A 25,243-nucleotide genomic window follows, 5' to 3' on the forward strand; every position below is an offset into this window, starting at 1 on the left:
CACAGGGAGGGGAGCATCACACACAAGGGTTGTTGTGGGGGGAAGGGAGGGACAGCGGAGGAGTGGGGAGGTCAGGGAGGGATAACATGGGGAGAAATACCAGATGTAGGTGACGGGGGGATGGAGGCAGCAAACCACATTGCCATGTGTGTACATATGCAACAATCCTGCATGATCTGCACATGTACCCCAGAACCTAAAGTACAATAAATAAATTAAAAAGGGGGAAAAAAAGAAACCTCCAGCAAGCCTCTGTTACCTTTCAGTCAGCTCCTTTTCTGCTGGTTCTGCCCATTGCTCCCTGGCAATGTACTTTTATACTTCCTTAGTAAACTGCCTTTATCTACAACTGTCTTGGTAAATTCTTTCACCCCATACCACCAGCCCAAATACCTGTCATTCCCCCAAATGTATTCTGTATTCTATATGGTTTTGTTTTGCAAAATCCCATTTCACTTGGTTATCTTGTAATATTCCTCCCTCCCCTCCTGCCCCTCAGGCTTGATTTTTTGAGGTGTGGATGAAAAAAGCAGCCCTTCTTTTTCTTGAAAATACCTGCAAAAACGTCACTCAGGAAGTTCAGAAGAGTTGAAAGGACTTTTAGCAAATTTCAAATACAATCAAGATAGAATCGCTGTGAGTACAGGGAAGTGGAGGGTTGATCTGACATGCAGGAAGCTCCACAAAAGCACAGACACTGGCAGAGAAGGGGGCCTACAAACAGCTACATGTGTGCATTTGCACAGCTTGAAGAAGTGTAGGGAGGCCATGTCCTGGACTAGATAACTGTTTCTTCTGTCACCAGTGTCTCCTTTTGTACTGAGCTCAGTTCTCCTCCCAAACTCTCCAGATTGTCCAGGTGCAGGCATCCATGGCCCTCCTCCATCCTCTGGGAAACGGACAACAAGTGACAGCAAGGGCAGGCTATTTCTTGAGCAAGGCAGATGGTACCTAGAGAACAGCCAAGGTTTGAGTCAGGTCAGAGAGAGTGCAAAACTCCACGCCCTGGAGTTCACATCCCTCTGGCTCCAGACCTGCCCTCCCTCATTCTGCCCCCCAATCTAGGGTATTACCAAGATAGGATACATCAAAGGAGAAGAAATACAGATACATGAATAAAATCACAGACCCATAGTCAGCACCTAGAAGACACTGCAGCAATCATCTAGCCCATTAATGGGTGACAAAAACAGGGTATAGAGAAAGGAAGTTCCAATACAAAACCCAGGCCCAACTCGAGACCTTCAGTGAAGTAAAAGAAAGACGACTGACATTAATAAGAACAAATGAAGGATGGGTGTGGTTGTTCATGTCTGTAATTCCAATGCTTTGGGAAGCCAAGGCAGGAAGGTCTTTTGAACCCAGGAGTTCAAGACTCATCATGAGCAATATAGCAAGACCTCAAGGGTGCAGTGAGCTATGATCACACCACTGCTCTCCAGCCTGGGCGACAGAGCAAGACCTTGTCTCTTTTAAGAAAGAACAAATGGAGATATCTTGAGTGAATGATCAATGCTATGTTAAGGGGAAGACTAAGATAAAAGACAACTTCTATTTTCAGCATTATAGCAGACTACTCTCCCACTCAAAGCCACAAACATTCTAAATAAAATGTGAGGAAACTTCAACAAGTTCATGGAAATCATGGGGAAAAAAAGGAACTAAAAGGTTAAAACATAAAATATTGTAACTGTATTTGGAGATAGGGAAATTAAGAAATAAAAAATAAAAATATACTAAAAATATAATGTTTTTATTTTGGTTTTTTTTGAGACAGAGTCCTGCTCTGTTGCCTAGGCTGGAGTGCAGTGGTGCAATCTCAGCTCACTGCAACTTCCGCCTCCTGGGTTCAAGCAATTCTCCTGCTTCAGCCTCCCAAGTAGCAGAAACTACAGGCATAAGCCACCATGCCTGGCTAATTTTTGTATATTTAGTAGAGACAAGGTTTCACCATGTTGACCAGGCCGGTCTTGAACTCCTGACCTCAGCCTCCCAAAGTGCTGGGATGACAGGCATGAGCCAGCGGCACTTGGCTGTGTGTGTGTGTGTGTGTGTGTGTGTGTGTGTATTGTACTGCAGTTGTATCACTGCAATCCAACCTGGGCAACAGAGCAAGACTCTGTCTCTTAAAAAAAAAAAAAAAAAAACACAGAGACAGGAATAGATAGCCTTAAGAGAAAGGTTAGTCGAAGGGACACTCTACAAATTTGAAAGAGTTTGGTTCTAAGTCAAGAAGGATAAGAACAGGAAGGCAAAGGATGGGGTTGAAGCTCCAGAGCAGTGCCTTCCAGTAGAACGTTCTGCAGAGAAGGAAATTTCTCTGTCTGCACTGTCCAATATGACAGTTGTCCTATGGCCACTGGACACATGTGGTTATTGAACACTGGTAATGTGGCTAGTATGATTGAAGAACTGAATTCGTAAGTTTTTATTTTATTTTAGAGACTGAGTCTTAGCCGGGCACGGTGGCTCACACCTGTAATCCTAGCACTTTGGGATGCCAAGGTGGGTGGATCACCTGAGGTCAGGAGTTCAAGACCAGCCTGGCCATCATGGTGAAACCCCATCTTAAAAAAAAAAAAGAAAGAAAGACTGAGTCTTGCTCTGTCACCCAGGCTGGAGTGCAACCTCTGCAGTTAGTCTCAGCTAACTGCAACCTCTGCATCCTGGGTTCAAGCAATTCTCCTGCCTCAGCCTCCCAAGCAGCTGAGATTACAGGCATGTGCCACCATGCTTAGCTAATTGTTTTAGATGGAGTCTCACTCTGTTCCCCAGGTTGGAGTGCAGTGGCACAATCTCAGCTCACTGCAATCTCCGCTTCTTGGGTTCAAGCAGTTCTCTGCCTCAGCCTCCTGAGTAGCTGGGATTACAGGCACACACCACCATGCCTGGCTAATTTTTGTATTTTTAGTAGAGAAGGGGTTTCACTATTTTGACCAAACTGGTCTTCAACTCCTGACCCCATGATCTACCCACCCCGGCGTCCCAAAGCGCTGGGATTACAGGTGTAAGCCACCACCCCTGGCCCTAAATTTTGTGTTTTAGTAGAGGTGGGGTTGGCCATGTTGGCAAAGGTTGGTCTCAAACTCCTTGCCTCAAGTGATCCGTCCACCTCAACTTCCTGAAGTACTTCGATTACAGGTGTGAGCCACCATACCCGGCCAATAACTATTTTAATTAACTCAAGTTAAATAGCCATGTGTAGCTGGCGGCTGCAGTTTAGAACAGTGCAACTCTAGAGAATCCAAAGGGAGGGCCTCCACAAGACAGGCTCCTAAATCCAGACCGAGGACAAGAAGCAGGGCACTGTTCCCTGGACACTCACCAGCCACTATGAACAGAAAGACGTCGAAGCCCAGCACATAGTAAGGCCACAGCACGGAGAACTGCAGGTGGCCGAGCTTCATCCTCAGAGCCCGGATCTCCAGGGCATGCAGCACCAAGGCCAGGAGGGCACAGACCGCTGCAGGGTTACAGGGAGACACCCTGGCTCTTCTCCCATGCTGCCCGCCTTCCCTCCAAACTTCACCCCCTGTAGCTCCTGCCTGGAAGTTCCTTCATACTTGCCCCCTCTCTGAAAAAAAATCTCCCACCCTATAGGCCTGTCCTTCCTTCCTTTCCGACTCATCTTGAAAGCCTGTGTGCCTCATGTCCCAGGAAATTATCATCAGAACTCCCTTTCCTAGCACCCTCTGCATCTGCCCCTAGCTCACTTCAGGTTGCACCCTCTGGGTTTGACGCTTTGGATTAAATGCAACTCAGTTTTCCTACTGCATGTGCTCTACCTCCATCATTTGCCTGGGAGCCTCTCAGGATGGAGCCTGGGTCAGCCTTTATAAATGTCAAAAGGGGCCAGGTGCAGTGGCTCATGCCTGTAATCTCAACAATTGGGAGGCTGAAGCAGGAAGATCACTTGACACCAGGAGTTCGAGGCCATCCTGGGCAACATAGCGAGATCCCCATTTCTACAAAAACAAATTAAAAAATTGTTTAAGGTGGTGTGTGCCTGCAGTCCCAGCTACTTGGAAGGCTGAGGTGGGAGGATCACTTGAGCCCAGGAGGTTGAGGCTGCAGTGAGCTATGAGTGCACCACTGCTCTCCAGCCTAGGCAACAATGAGACTCTGTCTCTATAAAGAAAAGTTATGCCTCTCTTGACATCACAGAGACTGAGCACCCCCCTTTCTCTGGACTCCTCCCCAGGCCCTGGCAAAGGTCAGGGATCACCTGGCTGTCCCACACCTGTGAAGAAGCTGATGAAGGCTAACACAAAGTTTTGCTTCCAGGTCCTCGGGAAGAACTTGGCTGCGAAGGGAACCATGAAGAAGGTGGTGAGGAAAGCCAGGATAATTGCAGAGAACAGGAAAACCCGTCCGAGGAGGATGTAAACTGCAGGGGAGGAGAAGCAGGGCTGAAGCTGGGAACCCTGACCCAAAAAGGACAGAGTCCCACAGAACCTGGGCAGAGCTGGCCCCCGGACCCTCCACCACCCTCGGGTCCCAAAGCATGGCCTTGGGACCAAGGTTGTGACCATGCCACTTTGGCTCCAGGAATGCTCTGGCCCCACAATTTGAATCCCAATGACATAGAAATATATGAAAAAAAATTAAATTGACAATGTTAGACGCTGAAATCATCAGTTCTTAATAAATATTTTTTCTTTTTTTGAAACAGGGTCTCGCCTTATCACCCCAGCTGGAGTGCGGTGGTGTGATCTCGGCTCACTGTAACTTCGACTTCACAGGCTCCAGCAATCCTCCTGCCTCAGCCTCCAGAGTAGCTGGGACTATAGGTGTGCACCACCACACCTACCTAATTTTTTTTACTTCTGTGTTTTGTAGAAACAGGATCTTTCTCTGTGGTCCAAGCTAGAGTGCAGTGGCACCATCATAGCTCACAGCAGCCTCAATCTCCTGGGCTCCAGCGATCCTCCCATCTTGGCCTCCCAAAGTGCTGGGATGACAGGTGTGAGCCACTATGCCTGGCCTTAACAAATATTATTATGTGAACTTGGAAAACCATGTATCATCCACTAGGGGGAAATGGTGGTTTTAAAAAGCAACACAAAATCGGTCTCTCATGATAAAATTTGTTGCACGTGCAAATGTGAAGAATCACACCTGTATTGATTACCCCGAAATAACTCACCTGTGGAAAATTAGCACTTCGTGAGGTCAAAACATTCTGAACTCTCAAAGAATCCCCACACCCTTATTTAATTTTCCTAGTTAACAGGAGTGAGACTGGGTGTGATGGCTCATGCCTGTAATCTCAGCACTTTGGGAGGCTGACGTGGTAGGATTGCCTGAGGTCAGGAGTTGGAGACCAGCCTGGGCCACATAGTAAGACCCCATCTCTACAAGAAATGTAAAAAGTTGGGCATGGTAGGGCACACCTGTAGTCCCAGCTACTTGGGAGGCTGAGGCAGGAGGATCACTTGAGCTGAGGAAGTAGAGGCTGCAGTGATCTGTGATCATGCCAGCCTGGACAACAGAGCAAGATCCTGTTTCTACAAAACATAAAATTTAAAAATTATCTGGGAGCTGTGGTGTGCACCTGTAGTCCCAACGACTCAGGAGGCTGAGGTGGGAGGATCGCTTGAACCCAGGAGTTAGAGGCTACAGTGAGCCATGATCATGCCACTGCACTTCAGCGTGGGCAACAGAGTGAGACCCCATCTTTAAAAACAACAACGACAACAGGAGTAGTGAAACAAACCAAAATTGGCAGAGCCAGAGTCTGGTAACAAGGTGATTTGTTCTCCAACTGCTGGCATGACACAGACCCATGTGAAAATGAGTTTGCATGTCCTCCCAAGCTGGCAGCGATGGGCAGCTGGCAGTGGGACCAGGAGTCAAGTTACTATTGAAGTCCCAGGTATCCCAGAGTCTACCCTGGGTTAACCAAGCCTGGTTAATTTTGGGGGTTTTTTTGAGACAGGTTCTCACTCTGTCCCCTCAGGCTGGAGTGCAGTGGCATGATCACAGCTCACTGTAGCCTTGAACTCCTGGGCTCAAGCGGGAGTCCTCCAACCTCAGCTTCTTGAGTAGCTGGGACTACAAGTACATGCCACCATGCTCAGCTATTTTTTTTTTTTTTTCATTTTTGTAGCAACAGTGTTTGGCTATGTTGCCCAGGCTGGTCCCGAATTCCTGGCCTCAGCAATTCTCTCACTTCAGCCTCCCAAAGTGCAAGCCACTACGTCTAGCCCTGAGTTAATCAGATTTTGTCCTCAGATTTCAGTGTTTGACATTGTCAAATTAATTTTTTTCAGATTTCTGTTCTTTCACCCCCCACCTCTGTCCCCATACTGTCCCCATCTCCCTCTTCCCCATCCCCGCCTCCATCCCTCCTTACTGGATAAGGGTCGAGGCTTCCAGCATTTGACATGGAAGCAGTTCTCAAACGGACCACTGAAAAAGACTTCATGGGACTCCTTGTTCACAAGCCGCACCCAGAAGGGAAAGATGGAGACCACCACTATGAGCAGGTAGCCTAGGGAGGTCAAGGCTGGGACCATGACCCGGGAGAATCCCTTCATGTCCTAGTCCTCCAACATCAGCAACACCTGCGTAAGAGAAAAGTGATAGCAGAGGTGGGACTCTGATCCGATTTCTCCTATAGCACAGAGTGAAGGAGATGACGGCTGGGGAAGTGTCAGTGCTGTATATGGCGCATATGTGAGGCTCCACAAATGACTACTTTTTTTTTTTTGAGACGGCGTTTCACTGTTGTTACCCAGACTGGAGTGCAATGGCATGATCTTAGCTCACCACAACCTCCGCCTTCTGGATTCAGGCAATTCTCCTGCCTCAGCCTCCCAAGTAGCTGGACTACAGGCGCGCACCACCATGCCCAGCTAATTTTTGTATTTTTAGTAGAGACGGGGTTTCATCTTGTTGACCAGGATGGTCTCGATCTCTTGACCTCGTGATCCACCCGCCTCAGCCTCCCGAAGTGCTGGGATTACAGGCGTGAGCCACCGCGCCCGGCTAAATGACTATTTCTTTGCTTAACTTTACAGTCTACGCACCTCTGCAACAGACCTAAAAAAATGCATAAAACGTTTTCTGCCGCTAAATCACTGGGTGATCTTGGGCATGTCAGGTTCCCTTTTTGAGTCCCAATTTCTTCCTCTGGTAAAGTGAGGAGGGTGAACTGGACCCTTTGCAAGGCCTCTTCAGCTTTAAAGTTCTAAACTTTCAGCTGGTTGTGGAGGCTCATTGCAATTCCAACACTTTGGGAGCCTGAGGCAGGTGGATGGCTTGAGTCCAGGCATTCAAGACCAGCCTGGTCAACATCTCTACTCAAAATTAGCCAGGTGTGGTGGTGCACGCCTGTAGTCCCAGCTACTCAGGAGGCTGAGGTTAGAGGATCACCTAAGCCCAGGAAGGTCAAGGTTGCAGTGAACCATGATCATACCATTGCCCTCCAGCCTGGGTGGAGCAAGACCCTGTCTCAAAAAAAATTTTTTTTAACTTAAATAATTTTAAAAATTCAAAAAAAAAAAAAAAAAAAACTGAAGTTCTAAGCTTTCGGTTCTATCAACAGCACCCCTACTGGCCATCAAAAGGACAACTCCACTCTCTTTTGCAGTCAACTGTCTTCCTTTTGGGATTTCAGACTGAGAACCAAGGTGTTGGGAATAGATGGAAACAGATGCTTGGTGCCACAGAGAAAAATTAGCACTGAGACAAAGGATCTTTTGGCAATGCAATTTTACTTCCTAGACTGCAGGAAGGGTAACCTCGCTAGCCATCTTGCAACAAGAGTACAATGAATAAAGGAATACACATACATTTATCCCTTACACATTTGGGGCCGTCCTTATTGCTGTGTCTGATCTCTGTTGGCTGGAGCCAGACCTCACAATTTAAACTAAAACCTGATTGGCTAACAACTTAAAACTTTTCTGAACAGGTAAAAGCAATGGAGAGCTGGGACATGCCTGTGAGCAAATCCAGCACAGATACCTTGGTTAAAGTACAAGGACATAGAACGTAATATGTGCCTGTAAGCATGGCATGTCTAACAGCTACATAGGATAGGGCTTAACAAAGAGTTACTAGCACAATTATTCTTTAACAAGAAAGGAAACTTTAAAAAGGAGGTTTTCTACTTCCCACACAAAGGGAGATGGTAAGACCAGACCCTTAGGTGCCCTTACTCAGTGACTGGCCTTCTGACCACAGGGAACCATGGGTTTATATGGGGAGGGGTCCATCTGGCCAGGAGAGCCCTCTGCTGAGAAATGAGCAGGTCATGTGCTTACAGGAAGTTTTTACAAAGAGTTCTGGTGTTTCATAGAGCCCCTGCTGCCCGGGCCCTCAGTGAAGGATCCCTGTCACATGGAGTTCCTCACCCAAACCCATCTTCTCTTTCATCACCATCTGTCACTAAGATGTCTCCTTTTGTGGCCAGTCACTGGTGGCTCATGCCTATAATCCCAGCACTTTGGAAGACTGTGGTGGGAGGATCGCTTAAACTCAGGAGTTTTGAGACCAGCCTAAGCAACACAGTCAGATCCAGTCTCTACAAGAAATTGTTAAAAATTAGCCAGGTCGGGGGGCATGTGCCTATCTGTAGTTTCCAGCTACTTGGGAGGACGAGGCAGGAGGATCTCTTGAGCCCAGGAGTTTGAGGCTGCAGTGAGCTATGATCATGCCACTGTACTCCAGCCTGTGAAACAAAGCAAGACCTTGTCTCTAAAAGAATAAAAATTTTAAAAAGATGTCATCTTTTGAATGAGCAGCTACACCACGGTGGGTAAGTGCTGGCTGGTCTTATCTCAGCTTCATCACTTCCTAGCTGTGTGATCTTGGGGAAGTTGGTTTCCCTGTCTGGAAAAGGAAAGATATAATACCTGCCCAATGATAAGGATACAACACCTGCCCACTGAGAGGACCAAATGAAATAACGAACACCAAAGTGTCCAACACAGTGCTTTGCACTCAGATGCTTGGTTAAAGTTGGGATGGCAGGAATAGAGGGCAGACTTCTAAAATTCAGATTTCCCTGTGGGAGAAGGGGCTGGAGGCCACTCCTGACTTCAGGGCAAATTGACTCAATGAATCTGCTTTCCTCTCTGTGCTGAGCCTGGCAGCTCTGAGGAATGAGAGTTATCCAGCAGTGGGAAGGAATGAGGGAGCAGGAGCCATGGTTGGAGCTGCAGGGAGGGTGGGCCTGGCCAGAGGCCTCCAGGTGGCACTGTGATGACCCTGGCTACCTGGCAGTGCAGAAAGAGGGCATCCGGAGGTGAAAGGAAGATGTAACAGGAGAGGTACACCCCCGACAGCCTTTCTTTCCAAGTCCTACCTAAAACCAGGCCTGGGGATTCTTGCTAATGCAGGGCTGGGCTTGGCAACACCACAGTTTTCAAGCTGTGCATGGGGAGTAGACAGCACAAAGCCCTGGGAGTGAGCATGCTTCCCTCCCCTTCTCCCCCACCCTGTACAAACCATGCTCAGTGCAGGCACTGGGGCTTCTCCCCAGTCCCCATGCAGACAGACCCTCACTACAGCCAGGGAAGGGGGAGTCTTTGCCCATGCAGACACTTTCTGCAGTCAGGAAGGGGGCATCTTTGAGAGCTATTGATGGCTATGGCTGAACAAGCCTAATGGCAAAGGGCAGAGGGGTGGGTCCCTTCCTGTAACCCCGACACCCAAATACCCTGACAGGTAAACACATGTTCATCTTCGATGCTGTCAGAGTGACTTGAAAATTGTGGGAAGTAGGAAAGCTCTTTTTTAAAGTTTCCTTTCTTGTTAAAGAATAAGTGTGGATCGGACGATCCAAGATGGCCGATCGTTAACATCCCGGGATTGCAGCTCTCAGGGAAGGCGCGGAGAACTAGAGGACGCCACACTTTCAGACAAAGTCTGGTCGCTCATGGAGCAGAAGATCCCCAGTGGAGGAAACACACGGGTCGCCAGCGTGACTCTAGTGGCCGGCGCAGCGGTTTCGCCGGCACCTCAGCGCGGCAGCTCTCGGAGCAGAGTAAACGGGACCGGCTCCCCTTCTGACTGAGGTTTAGAGTCCTGGGAAGGCAGAGTTACCTACTACGGACACAAGAAGGAAGCCAGACAGGAGAATCCTGGGCAGAAAAGCACCACCAGTTTTAACGCTGCTGCTCTGGCCCTGGGAACTAACAACCTGGACGCCCACTCAAGAGACCTAATCTGAAAGTTGGTAAATTCAAAGACAACAGGAGGATAAATTTACAATGACGGGAAGAAACCAGCGTAAAAAAGCTGAGAATACTCAAAGTCAGAACGCCTCTCCCTCTAAAGATGATCACAGTTCCACATCGACAATGAAACAAGGCTTGATGGAGAACGAGCGCCTCCTGATGACAGAATCACTCTTCAAGGAATGGATAATAAGAAACTTCGGTGAGTTAAAAGAACATGTTGTAGCCCAACGTAAAGAAACTAGGAACTTTGAAAAAAGGTTTGATGAAATCCTATTGAGAATAGACAACTTAGAGAGGAGTATGAGTGAATTAATGGAACTGAAGAATACAATACAGGAACTCCGAGAAGTATGCACAGGTTTAAACACTCGAATTGTTCAAGCAGAAGAAGGGATATCAGAGGTCAAAGTCCAACTTAATGAAATAAAACGTGAAGAAAAGATTAGAGAAAAAAGGATAAAAAGGAATGAGCAAAGTCTCCAAGAAATGTGGGACTATGTGAAAAGACCAAATTTACGTTTGATAGGTGTATCTGAATGCCACGGAGAGAATGAATCCAAGCTGGAAAATACCCTTCAGGATATTATTCAGGAAAATTTTCCTAAACTAGCAAAGCAGGTCAACATTCAACCCCAGGTAATACAGAGAACACCACAAAGATATTCCTCAAGAAGAGCAACCCCAAGGCACATAATCGTTAGATTCACCAGGATTGAAACAAAGGAGAAAATACTAAGGGCAGCCAGAGAGAAAGGTCCGGTTACCCACAAAGGCAAGCCTATCAGACTTACAGCAGATCTCTCAGCAGAAACTCTACAAGCCAGAAGAGAGTGGGGACCAATATTCAACATCCTCAAAGAACAGAACCTTCAGCCCAGAATTTCATATCCAGCCAAACTAAACTTCACAACTGAAGGAAAAATAAAATATTTTATGAACAAGCAAGAACTCAGAGATTTTATTACCACCAGGCCTGCTTTACAAGAGCTTCTGAAAGAAGCATTACACACAGAAAGAAACAACCAGTATTAGCCTTTCTAAAAATATACCAAAAAGTAAAGAGCATCAACATAAAGAAGAATTTACATCAATGAATGGATAAAACAGCCAGTTAACATCAAATGGCAGTAACCCTAAATTTAAATCGACTAAATCCCCCAATCAAAAGACACAGCCAAAACCCAACGGCATGTTACATCCAGACCCATTTCACATGCAAGGATACACAAAGACTCAAAACAAAGGGATGGAGAAAGATTTACCAACCAAATGGAGAGCAAAAATAAATAATAAATAAATAAAAAGCAGGAGTTGCAAATCTCGTATTGGATAAAATAGATTTTAAAGCAACAAAGATACAGTGGTAAAAGGATCAATGCAACAGCAAGAGCTAACGATCCTAACACCCAGATACATAAAGACTTAGACTCAATGAGACAGAAAATTAATAAGGATATCAAGGACTCGAACTCAGATCCGGAACAAGTAAACTTAATAAATATTTATAGAACTCCCCACTTCAAATGCACAAAATATACATTCTTGTCAATACCACATCACACCTACTCATAAGTTTAAATAAAACATTGATTGGCCATTATTAATACCCAATTTTTTTCAGAATAAAGCAATATTTCCGTTTACTCTCCCTCTTTCTCTTCCTCTTTCTTCCTCTCCTTTACTTATTTTTTTTTTTCTTTCCTTCTCTCAAAAAAAAAAGAAATCAACTTGTAAACCTCTAGATCCAGGTCGGCAATGTCTCTCTCATTGCTTGATTTCCTTCCTTCCCTTCCTCCCTCCCTCCCTCCCTCCTTCCCTCCCTCCCGCCCTCCCCCCTTCTTCCCTTCCTTTTTCATCCCTTCCTTCCGCCCTACCATCCTCCTTCCCTCCCTTCCTGCCTTCCTCCCAAAAAAAAAAGAATAAGTGGGCTAGCCGGGCACGGTGGCTCACGCCTGTAATCCCAGCACTTTGGGAGGCCAAGGCGGGTGTATCACGAGGTCAAGAGATCGAGACCATCCTGGTCAACATGGTGAAACCCCATCTCTACTAAAAATACAAAAAATTAGCTGGACATGGTGGCGTATGCCTGTAATTCCAGCTACTCAGGAGGCTGAGGCAGGAGAATTGCCTGAACCCAGGAGGCGGAGGTTGCGGTGAGCTGAGATTGCACCATTGCACTCCAGGCTGGGTAACAAGAGTGAAACTCCATCTCAAAAAAAAAAAGAAGAAGTGTGCTAATAACTATTTGTTAAGCCTTATCCTATATAGCTGTGAGACATGCCATGCTTACAGGCACGTAATACATTCTATGTCCTTGTACTTTAACCAAGATATCTGTGCTGGATGTGCTCACAGGCATGTCCCAGCTCTCCATTGCTTCTAACTGCTTAGAAAAGTTTTCAGTTGTTAGCCAATTGGGTTTTAGTTTAGCTTGTAAGGTCTGGCTCCAGCCAACAGAGATCAGACACAGCAGTAAGGACGACCCCAAAGGCATAAGGAATACATTTCTCTGTTTTCCTTTGTTCATTGTACCCTCCTGGCACGATGGCTAGCTAGGGTACCCTTCCTGCAGTCCAGGAAGCAAAAATTGTGTGGCTGAAAGATCCTTTGTCTCAGTGCTAATTTTTCTTCACAGCACTGAGCATCTATTTCCAACAAAAATGTTTGACTCTACTTTCTCCTCCTTTCTGGCATTCTCTAGTTTCTCTTCTTCCCACTTGAAAAATTGGATTCTTCCCCTTCTTTCCTCATTATTTTTTGTTTTTAGAGACAGGGTCTCACTCTGTCACCCAGGGTGGACCTCCTGGGCACAAGTGATCCTCCGACCTCAGCCTCCTGAGTAGCTGGGACTACAGATGTGTACCACCACACCCACCTTTTTAATTTTTTGTAGAGACAGGGGTCTCACTATGTTGCCCAGGCTGGGTCTTAAACTCCTGAGCTTAAGTGATCTTCCTGCCTTGGCCTCCCAAAGAGTTGGGATTACATGAATGAACACCTGACCCTTCCCTGTCTTTAAACCTCCCCTATCCATCTCCCATCCACTCTCTAGGTCATACAAATCACCCCAATCTCAGGGCCTCAGTTTCCTTCTCTCTAAAATGATGAAGTCTGTTGGACCAGAGGGCATTGAGACATCCTTCTAGCATTAGAACTCAATGGGAAAGAGTCATGGCTGCATCTTGACCCTGTCCTCTATATAGATGGGAGCACACTGGGCATTCTTATCTGATAGGGGGCACCTCTTCCTGTCTACCCCATTTCCACCTCAATTTGTCTAGAAGTGATCTCTGTGTCTCCTTTATTTCTTTTTCTTCTCTCCTTCACCCAAACCCTAGCCTTGAGCTCATGCTGGTTCTTCCCTCTCCCCCACCCTACTTCCATCTCTTCAGCCTTCCTCATCTTCTCAGTTTTCCCTTGATAAATTTCCCCAACCTTTCATCCTTCTTGTTCCCAGCCTGCCACATCTCCCTCCACACCTGGAACATCACTGTCATCCCCAGGCTCCTCCAGCCTCTGTATCTGGTGACAGGGTTTTGCTGTGTCCCCACCCAAATCTCATCTTGAATTGTAATAATCTCCATGAGTTAAGAGCAGGGTCAGGTGGAGATAACTGAATCACAGGGCGGTTTCCTCCATCCTGTTCTCATGGTAGTGAATAAGTCTCACAAGATCTGATGGTTTTATAAATGGAAGTTCCCCTGCTCAGGCTCTGTCTTGCCAACCACCATGTAAGGTGTGACTTGGCGGCTGGGCGCGGTGGCTCATGCCTGTAATCCCAGCACTTTGGGAGGCCAAGGCCGGTGGATCACGAAGTCAAAAGATCGAAACCATCTTGGTCAACCTGGTGAAACCCCATCTCTACTAAAAATACAAAAAAATTAGCTGAGCATGGTGGCGCGTCCCTGTAATCCCAGCTACTCAGGAGGCTGAGGCAGGAGAATTGCCTGAACCCAGGAGGCAGAGATTGTGGTGAGCCGAGATCACGCCATTGCACTCCAGCCAGGGTAACAAGAGCAAAACTCCATCTCAAAAAAAAAAAAAAAAGATGTGACTTTGCTCCTCATTTGCCTTCAGCCATAATTGTGAGGCCTCCCCAGCCACATGGTGTAAGTCAATTAAACATCTTTCCTTTATAAGTTACCCAGTTTCAGGTATGTCTTTATTAGCAGTATGAGAACAGACTAATACACCTAAGTTCCTTCCTGGGGGGTGCTCATTCTGCTCCCCTAAAATTTTCTAAATCCCACTTCCTTGAAAAGCATAGCTTGGTCCGGTCCACTCCACTCAGCCCTCCCAGCCACTAGCCAGTATCCACTCCCTCATCAAAAATGTACTGTGCACTTACAGGTTGCCCCGTTCCCAACTTAGGCCAATGGTGGGGTTTCAGGGCTGAAAGAAGACAGGAACTCAGAGGCTCTTGGAACTACTGGGGAGAGACACAGAAACACATCATGTGATGCAGTGCTTTCATCTGCACAGCCCAGGGTTACTTTGGGGCCAGGCATACCCCTTATCTGTCCCATTCCCACTGCCCCTTCTACTCCCCAGTGATGAGGACCTTGTCCTCTTGTCCCTGGGCCCTAGGCCAGGGCCCTCCATGCAGCAGCCCTTAGTGGTAGTGCTGAACAATGGTACATCTTCAGATACACAACTTAAGACCCGCACTAATATAGGCCAGACTAAAAGATCATAGATATTTGAATTTAAGAGGGGTTCTGTAAATCCTTTCGTACAGAAGCAGCACTGGAGAGCTGGAGAGAGGGAATGACTGGTGGAGGATTCCACAGCCCATCAGTGCTGGCAGAGGCACTAGAATACTGCATCACTGTCAGGCCAGCCTCACCAGCCACCAATGGCCAGCAGTTCAATTCAGTCATTCCCCAATCTGAAATTCTGTGGATCCAGAGAATGCTTTTTCTTTCTTTCTTTTTTTTTTTTAGTTTAATCATTTTTATTTCAAGTGTATTTTAAAAATCATAAATGGGGTTTCATAATCCAACGTTGAAACATTTATCCTTCATAGCTTCAGAACTTGACAAGGAATTGTAGACCATGCTTTTCAAATCCAGGCTTCTTTGCTATTTTTCAGACTTCTGAGATCTAGTATTAAACTGCTCCATTCTAAACATACGATTTTAGATAACTATTATACACTTGTTGATAAGAATTTTCTGAAAACAGTCTATCAAATATAAAGAATAGTTTCTATCTAAGAATCAGCAGTGAGGGAAGAAATATTAGACACCTATCAAGAAATCAATTATTCATTTAAAAAATAACAGAACCAGTGCTGCTCTCTGTCATAAAAGAGAACACGTAAAATTTATCTGTATAGACTTTGGTAATACTTTATTCCCCACAGAGGCCTTCAATCCTTTTACACACAGTTATCATCAGGACTTAGACTCAGTAGACTCAGTAAAAGTCTCAGGTATTAACCACGGCCTTAAAATGTGCTATTCCAAAGAGAAACAGTTTACTTTTGAGGAAAAAAGCTGCCTTAGTAACCTCCCTCAAATGTTTATTTTAAATAAAAATAGTTGATGGAAATATTTTTAAAACCAACTTTGGGTATAATACGGCATGCTGCCCATCAAACAAAAAAGGAAATCAAAACTTTCTTTCCTTTTAAAATGAGTTCTCCGTCTTTACTTTTAAGATTACAACATATTCACCTTTTATGCTTGTTTGCTTTTTTGACTGCCTAATCCAATATTGAAATTTTTTAAAGTCTATATCTCAATGCAATAAGAGTTATTTTTCAAATAATCTTCATAACCCAGAATACAGAGACACCAGAGCAACACTCTCAAGTCACAAATGGATGAGTGTGTTCAGTTATATACACTGAATTGAACCTTTGGCACTAGGAATCAGAGCATTTTGTCATATAGCATTAACAAAGTCCCCACGCCGGTAATGGTAGAGCTAGAGTTTGAATTCCGATCCCTCCCGCTCTCTATTCCTCCGCCCCGACCCGCCCATAGACGAGGCCGGTACAGTGGGCAGACGCCAGGGCCAGGTTTCCCCACCCTCCACCCGCCAGGGGGCAGCAGGTAGAGAGGGCTGAGCCCGTGTCTCCGCAGAGCTGGAGCTCGGCCCAGAGGCCCAGACTCACCGCGCTCTGCGCTGGGGACTCTGGGGCCAACGGAAGCTCCAAGAGTCCGGTCGAGCCTGGAGGGGCAGGCGAGGGTCCCACCGTGTTGTTACTTAGGCATTTTATCTTTGCTCAAATTGTTGAAGAATGGTGGCTTGTTTCATGGTTTTGGTATTTGTGTCTAATGTACGTTTTAACATGATAGATGAAATGCGTTGTGTAGCTAGTTTTCTGGAAAATTCAATCTTTTAGGAATTGTTTTTCAGATCTTCAATAAATATTTTCTTTAAATTTCAAAAAATATATATATATACTATTATATATAACATATATAACACTATATTATTAACCTAACACCCCCATTATAGTAATAATACAGTGTTAATAGTATTAACCCTATTAATAGTAGCACACTGTGACATTACTAATAGCTATGATATCAATAATATCCAGTGTTAGCATATTGTGTTAACACAGTGTGATATTACTTATATCTGTAACAATATCCAGAGTTAACACACTGTGTTAATAAACTGTGACATTACTAATATCTATATTAGTAATAAACACTGTTGGCACCCTGTGATATTACTATCTGTAATATTAATGACTTACAGTGTTAGCACACTGTGTTAATACACTGTGGTATTACTAACATCTATGATACCGATAATATCCAGTGTTAGCACACTGTGTTAATACACTGTGGTATTACTAACATCTATGATACCGATAATATCCAGTGTTAGCACACTGTGTTAATACACTGTGGTATTACTAACATCTATGATACCGATAATATCCAGTGTTAGCACACTGTGTTAATACACTGTGGTATTACTAACATCTATGATACCGATAATATCCAGTGTTAGCACACTGTGTTAATACACTGTGGTATTACTAACATCTATGATACCGATAATATCCAGTGTTAGCACACTGTGTTAATACACTGTGGTATTACTAACATCTATGATACCGATAATATCCAGTGTTAGCACACTGTGTTAATACACTGTGGTATTACTAACATCTATGATACCGATAATATCCAGTGTTAGCACACTGTGTTAATACACTGTGGTATTACTAACATCTATGATACCGATAATATCCAGTGTTAGCACACTGTGTTAATACACTGTGGTATTACTAACATCTATGATACCGATAATATCCAGTGTTAGCACACTGTGTTAATACACTGTGGTATTACTAACATCTATGATACCGATAATATCCAGTGTTAGCACACTGTGTTAATACACTGTGGTATTACTAACATCTATGATACCGATAATATCCAGTGTTAGCACACTGTGTTAATACACTGTGGTATTACTAACATCTATGATACCGATAATATCCAGTGTTAGCACACTGTGTTAATACACTGTGGTATTACTAACATCTATGATACCGATAATATCCAGTGTTAGCACACTGTGTTAATACACTGTGGTATTACTAACATCTATGATACCGATAATATCCAGTGTTAGCACACTGTGTTAATACACTGTGGTATTACTAACATCTATGATACCGATAATATCCAGTGTTAGCACACTGTGTTAATACACTGTGGTATTACTAACATCTATGATACCGATAATATCCAGTGTTAGCACACTGTGTTAATACACTGTGGTATTACTAACATCTATGATACCGACAATATCCAGTGTTAGCACACTGTGTTAATACACTGTGGTATTACTAACATCTATGATACCGACAATATCCAGTGTTAGCACACTGTGTTAATACACTGTGGTATTACTAACATCTATGATACCGACAATATCCAGTGTTAGCACACTGTGTTAATACACTGTGGTATTACTAACATCTATGATACCGACAATATCCAGTGTTAGCACACTGTGTTAATACACTGTGGTATTACTAACATCTATGATACTGATAATATCCAGTGTTAGCACACTGTGTTAATACACTGTGGTATTACTAACATCTATGATACTGATAATATCCAGTGTTAGCACACTGTGTTAATACACTGTGGTATTACTAACATCTATGATACTGATAATATCCAGTGTTAGCACACTGTGTTAGCACATTGTGATATTACTAATATCTGTGACAATAATATCCAGTGTTAGCACACCGAGATGTTAATATCTATGATACTAAAAATATCAGTGTTAGCAGCCTGTGATGTGTTAATAATATCTATGATATTAATAAAATCCAGTGTTAGCACCCTGTGACTTGATATCTACAATACTAATGATGTCCAGTGTTTGCACACTGTAATAATATCTATAATATTCAGTTAGCACACCATATTAATATCTATAATATTAATAATATTCAGTGTTAGCACACTGTTAGCACCTCGTGATATTAATAATTTACATAATAATAATATCCAGTGTTAGCACACTGCTAGCACATTGTGATATTAATAATTTATATAATAATAATATCCAGTGTTTGCACACTGTAATAATATCTATAATATTCAGTTAGCACACCATATTAATATCTATAATATTAATAATATTCAGTGTTAGCACACTGTTAGCACCTCATGATATTAATAATTTACATAATAATAATATCCAGTGTTAGCACACTGTGTAATGCACTGTGATATTAATATCTATGATATTAATAAAATCCAGTGTTAGCACCCTGTGACTTAATAATGTCCAGTGTTTGCACACTGTGATAATATCTATAATATTCAGTTAGCACACCATGATATTAATATCTATAATATTAATAATATTCAGTGTTAGCACACTGTTAGCACCTCATGATATTAATAATTTACATAATAATAATATCCAGTGTTAGCACACTGCTAGCACATTGTGATATTAATAATTTATATAATAATAATATCCAGTGTTAGCACACTGTGTAATGCACTGTGATATTAATATCTATATTAATAAAATCCAGTGTTAGCACCCTGTGACTTAATAATGTCCAGTGTTTGCACACTGTGATAATATCTATAATATTCAGTTAGCACACCATATTAATATCTATAATATTAATAATATTCAGTGTTAGCACCCTGTTAGCACCTCATGATATTAATAATTTACATAATAATAATATCCAGTCTTAGCACACTGCTAGCACATTGTGATATTAATAATTTATATAATAATAATATCCAGTGTTAGCACACTGTGTAATGCACTGTGATATTAATATCTATTATATTAATAAAATCCAGTGTTAGCATCCTGTGACTTGATACCTACAATACTAATAATGTCCAGTGTTTGCACACTGTAATAATATCTATAATATTCAGTTAGCACACCATGATATTAATATCTATAATATTAATAATATTCAGTGTTAGCACACTGTGTAATGCACTGATATTAATATCTATGATATTCGTAAGATCCAATGTTAGCACACTATATTAATATCTATGATATAATGTCCAGTGTTAGTACACTGTGATATTAATATATATGATATTCATAATGTCCAGTGTTAGCACACTGTGACATTAATATCCATGATATTAATAATATCTAGTGTTAGAACACTGTTATATTAACATTATCTATGATATTCATAATATCCAGTATTTGTAGCACACTGTTAACACACCATGATATTATTCATATCCATATTACTACTAATGTCCAGTGTAAGCATACTATATTATTCCTTATATCCATGATACCACTACTAATACCCAGTGTTAACATACTGTGTTAACACACTGTGATATTTTCATAATATCCAATGTATTACTACTGATATCCAGGGTGTTAGCACACTGGGTTAATGCCCTCTGATATTATTCATAATATCCAATATATTACTATTGATATACAGGGTGTTAATACACTGTGTTAACATTGCATTAACCCACTGTATTAACACCCTGTGATAGTATTTGTAATAGTATTAACAATATCATCAATATTACTGCTGATATCCAGCATTAGCCCACTGTATTAACACCCTGTGATAGTATTCATAGTATCATCGATATTACTGCTGATATCCAGTGTTAATCCACTATGTTAACACACTAGGATTTATTCATAATATCATTGATATTACTGCTGATATTCAGTGTTAACCAACTGTGTTAACACACTGGGGTAGTATTCATAATATCATCAACATTACTGCTGATATCCAGTGTTAACATACTGGGATAGTATTCCTAATATCATCGATATTACTGCTGATATCCAGTGTTAACATACTGGGATAGTATTCCTAATATCATTGATATTACTGCTGATATCCAGTGTTAATATACTGGGATAGTATTCATATTATTGATATTACTGCTGATATCCAGTGTTAACACACTGTGATAGAATTTATAATGTCATCAATATTAGAACTGATATCCAGCATGAATACTCTATGATAGTATTTATTATGTAATCAATATTTCTACTGATATCCAGTGTTAATTGTGTTAACACACTGTGACAGTATTCGCATCATCACTGTTACCACTGATATCCGGTGCTAACACACTGACGGTATGCACGTCATCGCTGTCACCACTGATGTCCGGTGCTAACACACTGACGGTATGCACGTCATCGCTGTCACCACTGATATCCGGTGCTAACACACTGACGGTATGCACGTCATCGCTGTCACCACTGATATCCGGTGCTAACACACTGACGGTATGCACGTCATCGCTGTCACCACTGATATCCGGTGCTAACACACTGTGACAGTATTCGCATCATCACTGTTACCACTGATATCTGGTGCTAACACACTGACGGTATGCACGTCATCACTGTTACCACTGATATCCGGTGCTAACACACTGTGACAGTATTCGCATCATCACTGTTACCACTGATATCCGGTGCTAACACACCGACGGTATGCACGTCATCGCTGTCACCACTGATATCCGGTGCTAACACACTGTGACAGTATTCGCATCATCGCTGTCACCACTGATATCCGGTGCTAACACACTGACGGTATGCACGTCATCGCTGTCACCACTGATATCCGGTGCTAACACACTGACGGTATGCACGTCATCGCTGTCACCACTGATATCCGGTGCTAACACACTGACGGTATGCACGTCATCGCTGTCACCACTGATATCCGGTGCTAACACACTGACGGTATGCACGTCATCGCTGTCACCACTGATATCCGGTGCTAACACACTGACGGTATGCACGTCATCGCTGTTACCACTGATATCTGGTGCTAACACACTGTGATAGTATTCATAATATTATCGATGTTACTACTGATTCCAGTGATAGCACTTTGTGACAGCATTCATAATAACATCGACATTTTACTGATATCCAGTGTTAACACACTGTGATAGTATTAATATCATCGATATTGCTACTGATATACAGTGTTAACACCCTGTGACAGTATTCATATCATCGATATAACCACTGCTATAGTGTTAACACACTGTTTTAGTGTTCATAATATCATCAATATAACTACTGCTATACTGTTAACACACTGTTTTAGTGTTCATAATATCATCGATATAACCACTGCTATAGTGTTAACACACTGTTTTAGTGTTCATAATGTCATCAATACAACTACTGCTATATCCAGTGTTAACACCCTGTGACAGTATTCACAATGTCATCATTACTAGTGACGTCCAATGATAACACAGTGTGCTAATACACTGTAAAAATATTGATAATAGCAATATTACTACAGATATCCAGTATCACAGTCATATTGTTCATAACATCATCGATGTGACTCCTAATATCCAGCGTTAACACACAGTGTTAACACACTGTGCTACTGTTCGTAACATCATCAATATACTGCTAACAGCAGGTATTTCACACTGTGATATTAATAATACCCAGCATTTACACACTGTGATATATTCATATCATTGATATCACTACTAATATCCAAAGTTTACACACTACAATACTTAATGAAATAGCACTGTGATATTTATAACTCGCATTTACACACTGTGTTATTCACAATAACATTGATATCACTACTAATATCCAATGTTTACACACTATGATATTTAATGAAATAGCGCTGTGATATTTATAACTAGTATTTACACACTGTGTTATTCACAATAACATTGATATCACTAGTAATATCCAATGTTTACACACTACGATATTTAATGAAATAGCGCTGTGATATTTATAACTAGTATTTACACACTGTGTTATTCACAATAACATTGATATCACTAGTAATATCCAGTGTAAATGGATGAAGCCAATGAACTTACACTCCCGTCAGTGTTTCTGCCTTCCAAGTCAGTTGGAGAAAACAGATTTGCTTCACAATCACTTGCTGACACACATTGTCTGCAATCATGAATCTTGGAAATAAATCATTTCCAATGCTCTTTTTTAAAAAAAAATTAATTAAATATTAACACATTAAAAATTAGTTAATCATAGTGGTTCATACCTGTCATCCCAACTACATAGGAGGCTGAGGCAGGAGGATCACAAAGCCCAGGAGATCGAGGCTGCAGTGTGCTGTGATCAGGCCACTGTACTACAGCCTAGGCAATAGAGTAAGACCCTCTCTCAAAAGGAAATAAAATTTAAAAAAAATAAAATAATACTTGATTCCCTTCTCCTTGTACATAATTTCAAGGCCTAACCCAGACCTTCTAAGGCATCCTGGGTCAATATCAAGTTCACAATGATCTCTTCTTATGAATTTCAACATTGCTACTGTCCCAACAGCCTTCATAGTTCACTATTCAAACACAACTCTAAACTCTGGGTTCATGGTGTGTAGGGCCTAGGTTTTCTTTCAACTTAGTCTCGGCATCTCCTAAATATTACTCAATAAGTACTTACATTAAAAATTAGCCTGATCACAGAATTCAGAGACTAAATGAAAGAAAATCCCCTAAGCATAAGCCATCTCAAAGTCCATGCTGGGGATTATCTAAACCTTTGCCCCCCCAAATAAAGAATCCAACTTCATTTTCTTTCTTTTTTCTTTTCTTTTTCTTTTTTTGAAGGGGGCTGCAAAGGATAAAGTTGCACTGTGTCACCCAGGCTGGAATTCTGTGACGCAATCTCAGCTCACTGCAATCTCCCCCTAACAGGTTCAAGCAATTGTCCCACCTCACCCTCTCCAAGTAGTTGGGACCACTGGCGTGTGCCATCAGGCCCAACTAATTTTTTTATTTGTAGTAGAGACAGGGTTTCACCATATTGGCCAGGCTGGTCTCGAACTTGACCTCAAGTGATCCACACGCCTCAACCTCCCAAAGTGCTGAGATCACAGGCATGAGCCACCATGCCTGGCCCCAACTTCATTTTCTTTAAATGGCCATACACCTGATAATGGTGGGACAGCAGATTGAAATCCCAATGTTATGACTCATTTAACATCCATTTCTCTTAACAGATGGGTGACCTGTTCATTGTATCCACTCTTGGAGTTTATGCCTTGGGTAGAAAAATGTGCCTTTCCTAACAATGAAAAGTGTGAGTAAGACAAGAGTCCACTTTTCTCCTTGTACTTGGCTCATGGAACATACTTGGCTGGGTTCATTCATTTATTCATTCACACAACATTTACCTAGCTTCTCAAAATGCCAGGCGAGTTAACAGGTGCCGGTAGAACAGATCCTCACAATAGAACTATGACAGCACTCCTACAGATTTGCTCCACACTGTGAGAGAAGAAACATTAGCTGCAGGCTTTACTGACATGAGATAGAGCTTCCAGTTAAACAAGAAGAAAAAAAAAGTCATGGCCGGGCACAGTGACTCACACCTGTAATCCTAGCATTTTGGGAGGCCAAGGAGAGAGGATAGCTCGGTATCAGGAGTTTGAGACCAGTCTGGGCAACATAGTGAGACCCTGTCTCTAAAAAATAATAATAATAATTTATTAGCCGGGGATGGTTGTGTGGGCCTGTAATTTCAGCTACTTAGGAGGCTGAGGTGAAAGGATCACCTGAGCCCACGAGGTCGAGGCTGCAGTGAGTTATGACCGTGCCGTTGCATGCCAACCTGAGCAACAGAGGGAGCCACTGTCTCAACAAAATAATAAGAGAGAGAGAGAAAGGAAGGAAGAAAAGGAGGGAGGGAAAAAAGTCACTAGTCTTGCACCAGAACGCTTTTAAGTGTGAGACTAATCTTGACCCTCTGAGAGCATGGTCGGAAAGACAAATGAACTCTAAATTTTGTCTAAGCCACGAAGATCAGCCGGCTAGGTCAGCTCCTCCCCGCTTGCTCTCCGAAGCCCCTGCCCTGGGGACAGACAAATGGAGTCTGGGGACCTCTCCATGGGCTGGATCCAATCTCCGATGCTGCTGCAGGGCCAACAGCTCGACACATTCGCAGCACCATACAAGAGACGGGCAGTCACTTCAGGAAAGGGAGACAGGAGAGGGCAAGTACAAGGGCAATGGTAGGCAGAGCTTTCCAAGAAAGGTGCCCAACCGAGAAGGCGTTAGAAGCTGCGTTCTTTCTCCGGGAGGGGATGGGCGAAAGCAAAGACCCCTGACTGTGACCTCAAGAACGCAGCCGGGCCCTTAGAAATCCGCAGCAGACCCCGCCCCTGCGACCTGGACGTGGATCCAGGAGACCCACAAGCTGGGCCCCGCCGCCAAACCTTGTTTCCAACGGCTACCGCGTGGACCGTTCCTCCGTTCTCCGCACCGGGGCGCCCAGCTCCTCCACCCACCCTAGGGGATGCCTGGGAACCGCGAGGTCCACTGCGCGCACTTCGGAGTCACTTCTGGGAGGCTCGGAGGCCTCATCTTGATCGCGGGCCCACCAGGAGCCGCCCCGGTACAGAGCAGGGATAGGATGGGGGCGCCCCAAGGGAAGACTGCAGGAAGATGGAACGGGATTTCTTCACCTGCCCTTCATCGCCTAAGTGGGCCTAGACTCTAACTGGCTGACCATTCTACGTCATCGCCACGGTCCCCATGTGCACCCCA

At 43.4% G+C, this 25,243-nt stretch overlaps 1 protein-coding gene across 24 annotated transcripts; it reads right to left on the minus strand.

The window, feature by feature from the left end:
• Positions 1-582: 582 nt before the first annotated feature.
• TMEM225B (transmembrane protein 225B) lies at positions 583-25,133 on the minus strand. 24 transcript variants are annotated; one of them, XM_054248395.2, is made up of 8 exons: positions 24,913-25,133; positions 23,872-23,965; positions 22,738-22,834; positions 14,539-14,619; positions 6,356-6,566; positions 4,241-4,387; positions 3,326-3,463; positions 583-951 (listed from the first exon to the last, which is right to left on the minus strand). In XM_054248395.2, the coding sequence occupies exons 5-8, from the start codon at positions 6,537-6,539 to the stop codon at positions 779-781; spliced, it is 642 nt and encodes a 213-aa protein (XP_054104370.1). In that variant the 5' UTR covers positions 6,540-6,566; positions 14,539-14,619; positions 22,738-22,834; positions 23,872-23,965; positions 24,913-25,133; the 3' UTR covers positions 583-778. The 24 variants fall into 24 exon arrangements, with proteins under 24 accessions (XP_054104370.1, XP_078213142.1, XP_035137971.1 ...); XM_078357016.1 differs by lacking the exon at positions 22,738-22,834 and adding an exon at positions 24,070-24,162; XM_035282080.3 differs by lacking the exons at positions 22,738-22,834; positions 24,913-25,133 and adding exons at positions 24,070-24,162; positions 24,812-24,904.
• Positions 25,134-25,243: the final 110 nt, after the last annotated feature.

The sequence above is a fragment of the Callithrix jacchus genome, chromosome 2 (assembly GCF_049354715.1).
Source record: "Callithrix jacchus isolate 240 chromosome 2, calJac240_pri, whole genome shotgun sequence".
In the NCBI taxonomy this organism is placed as follows: domain Eukaryota; kingdom Metazoa; phylum Chordata; class Mammalia; order Primates; family Cebidae; genus Callithrix; species Callithrix jacchus.

Excerpts from the sequence above, each read along its gene's own strand:
- TMEM225B (XM_035282149.3), bottom strand. The coding sequence starts at position 6,539 with ATGAAGGGATTCTCCCGGGTCATGGTCCCAGCCTTGACCTCCCTAGGC. Across the intron at positions 4,388-6,355 it reads GAAGCCTCGACCCTTATCCA|TTTACATCCTCCTCGGACGG; the intron begins GTAAGGAGGGAT and ends CCTCCCCTGCAG. Across the intron at positions 952-3,325 it reads CTTTCTGTTCATAGTGGCTG|GTACCATCTGCCTTGCTCAA; the intron begins GTGAGTGTCCAG and ends GCTGTTCTCTAG.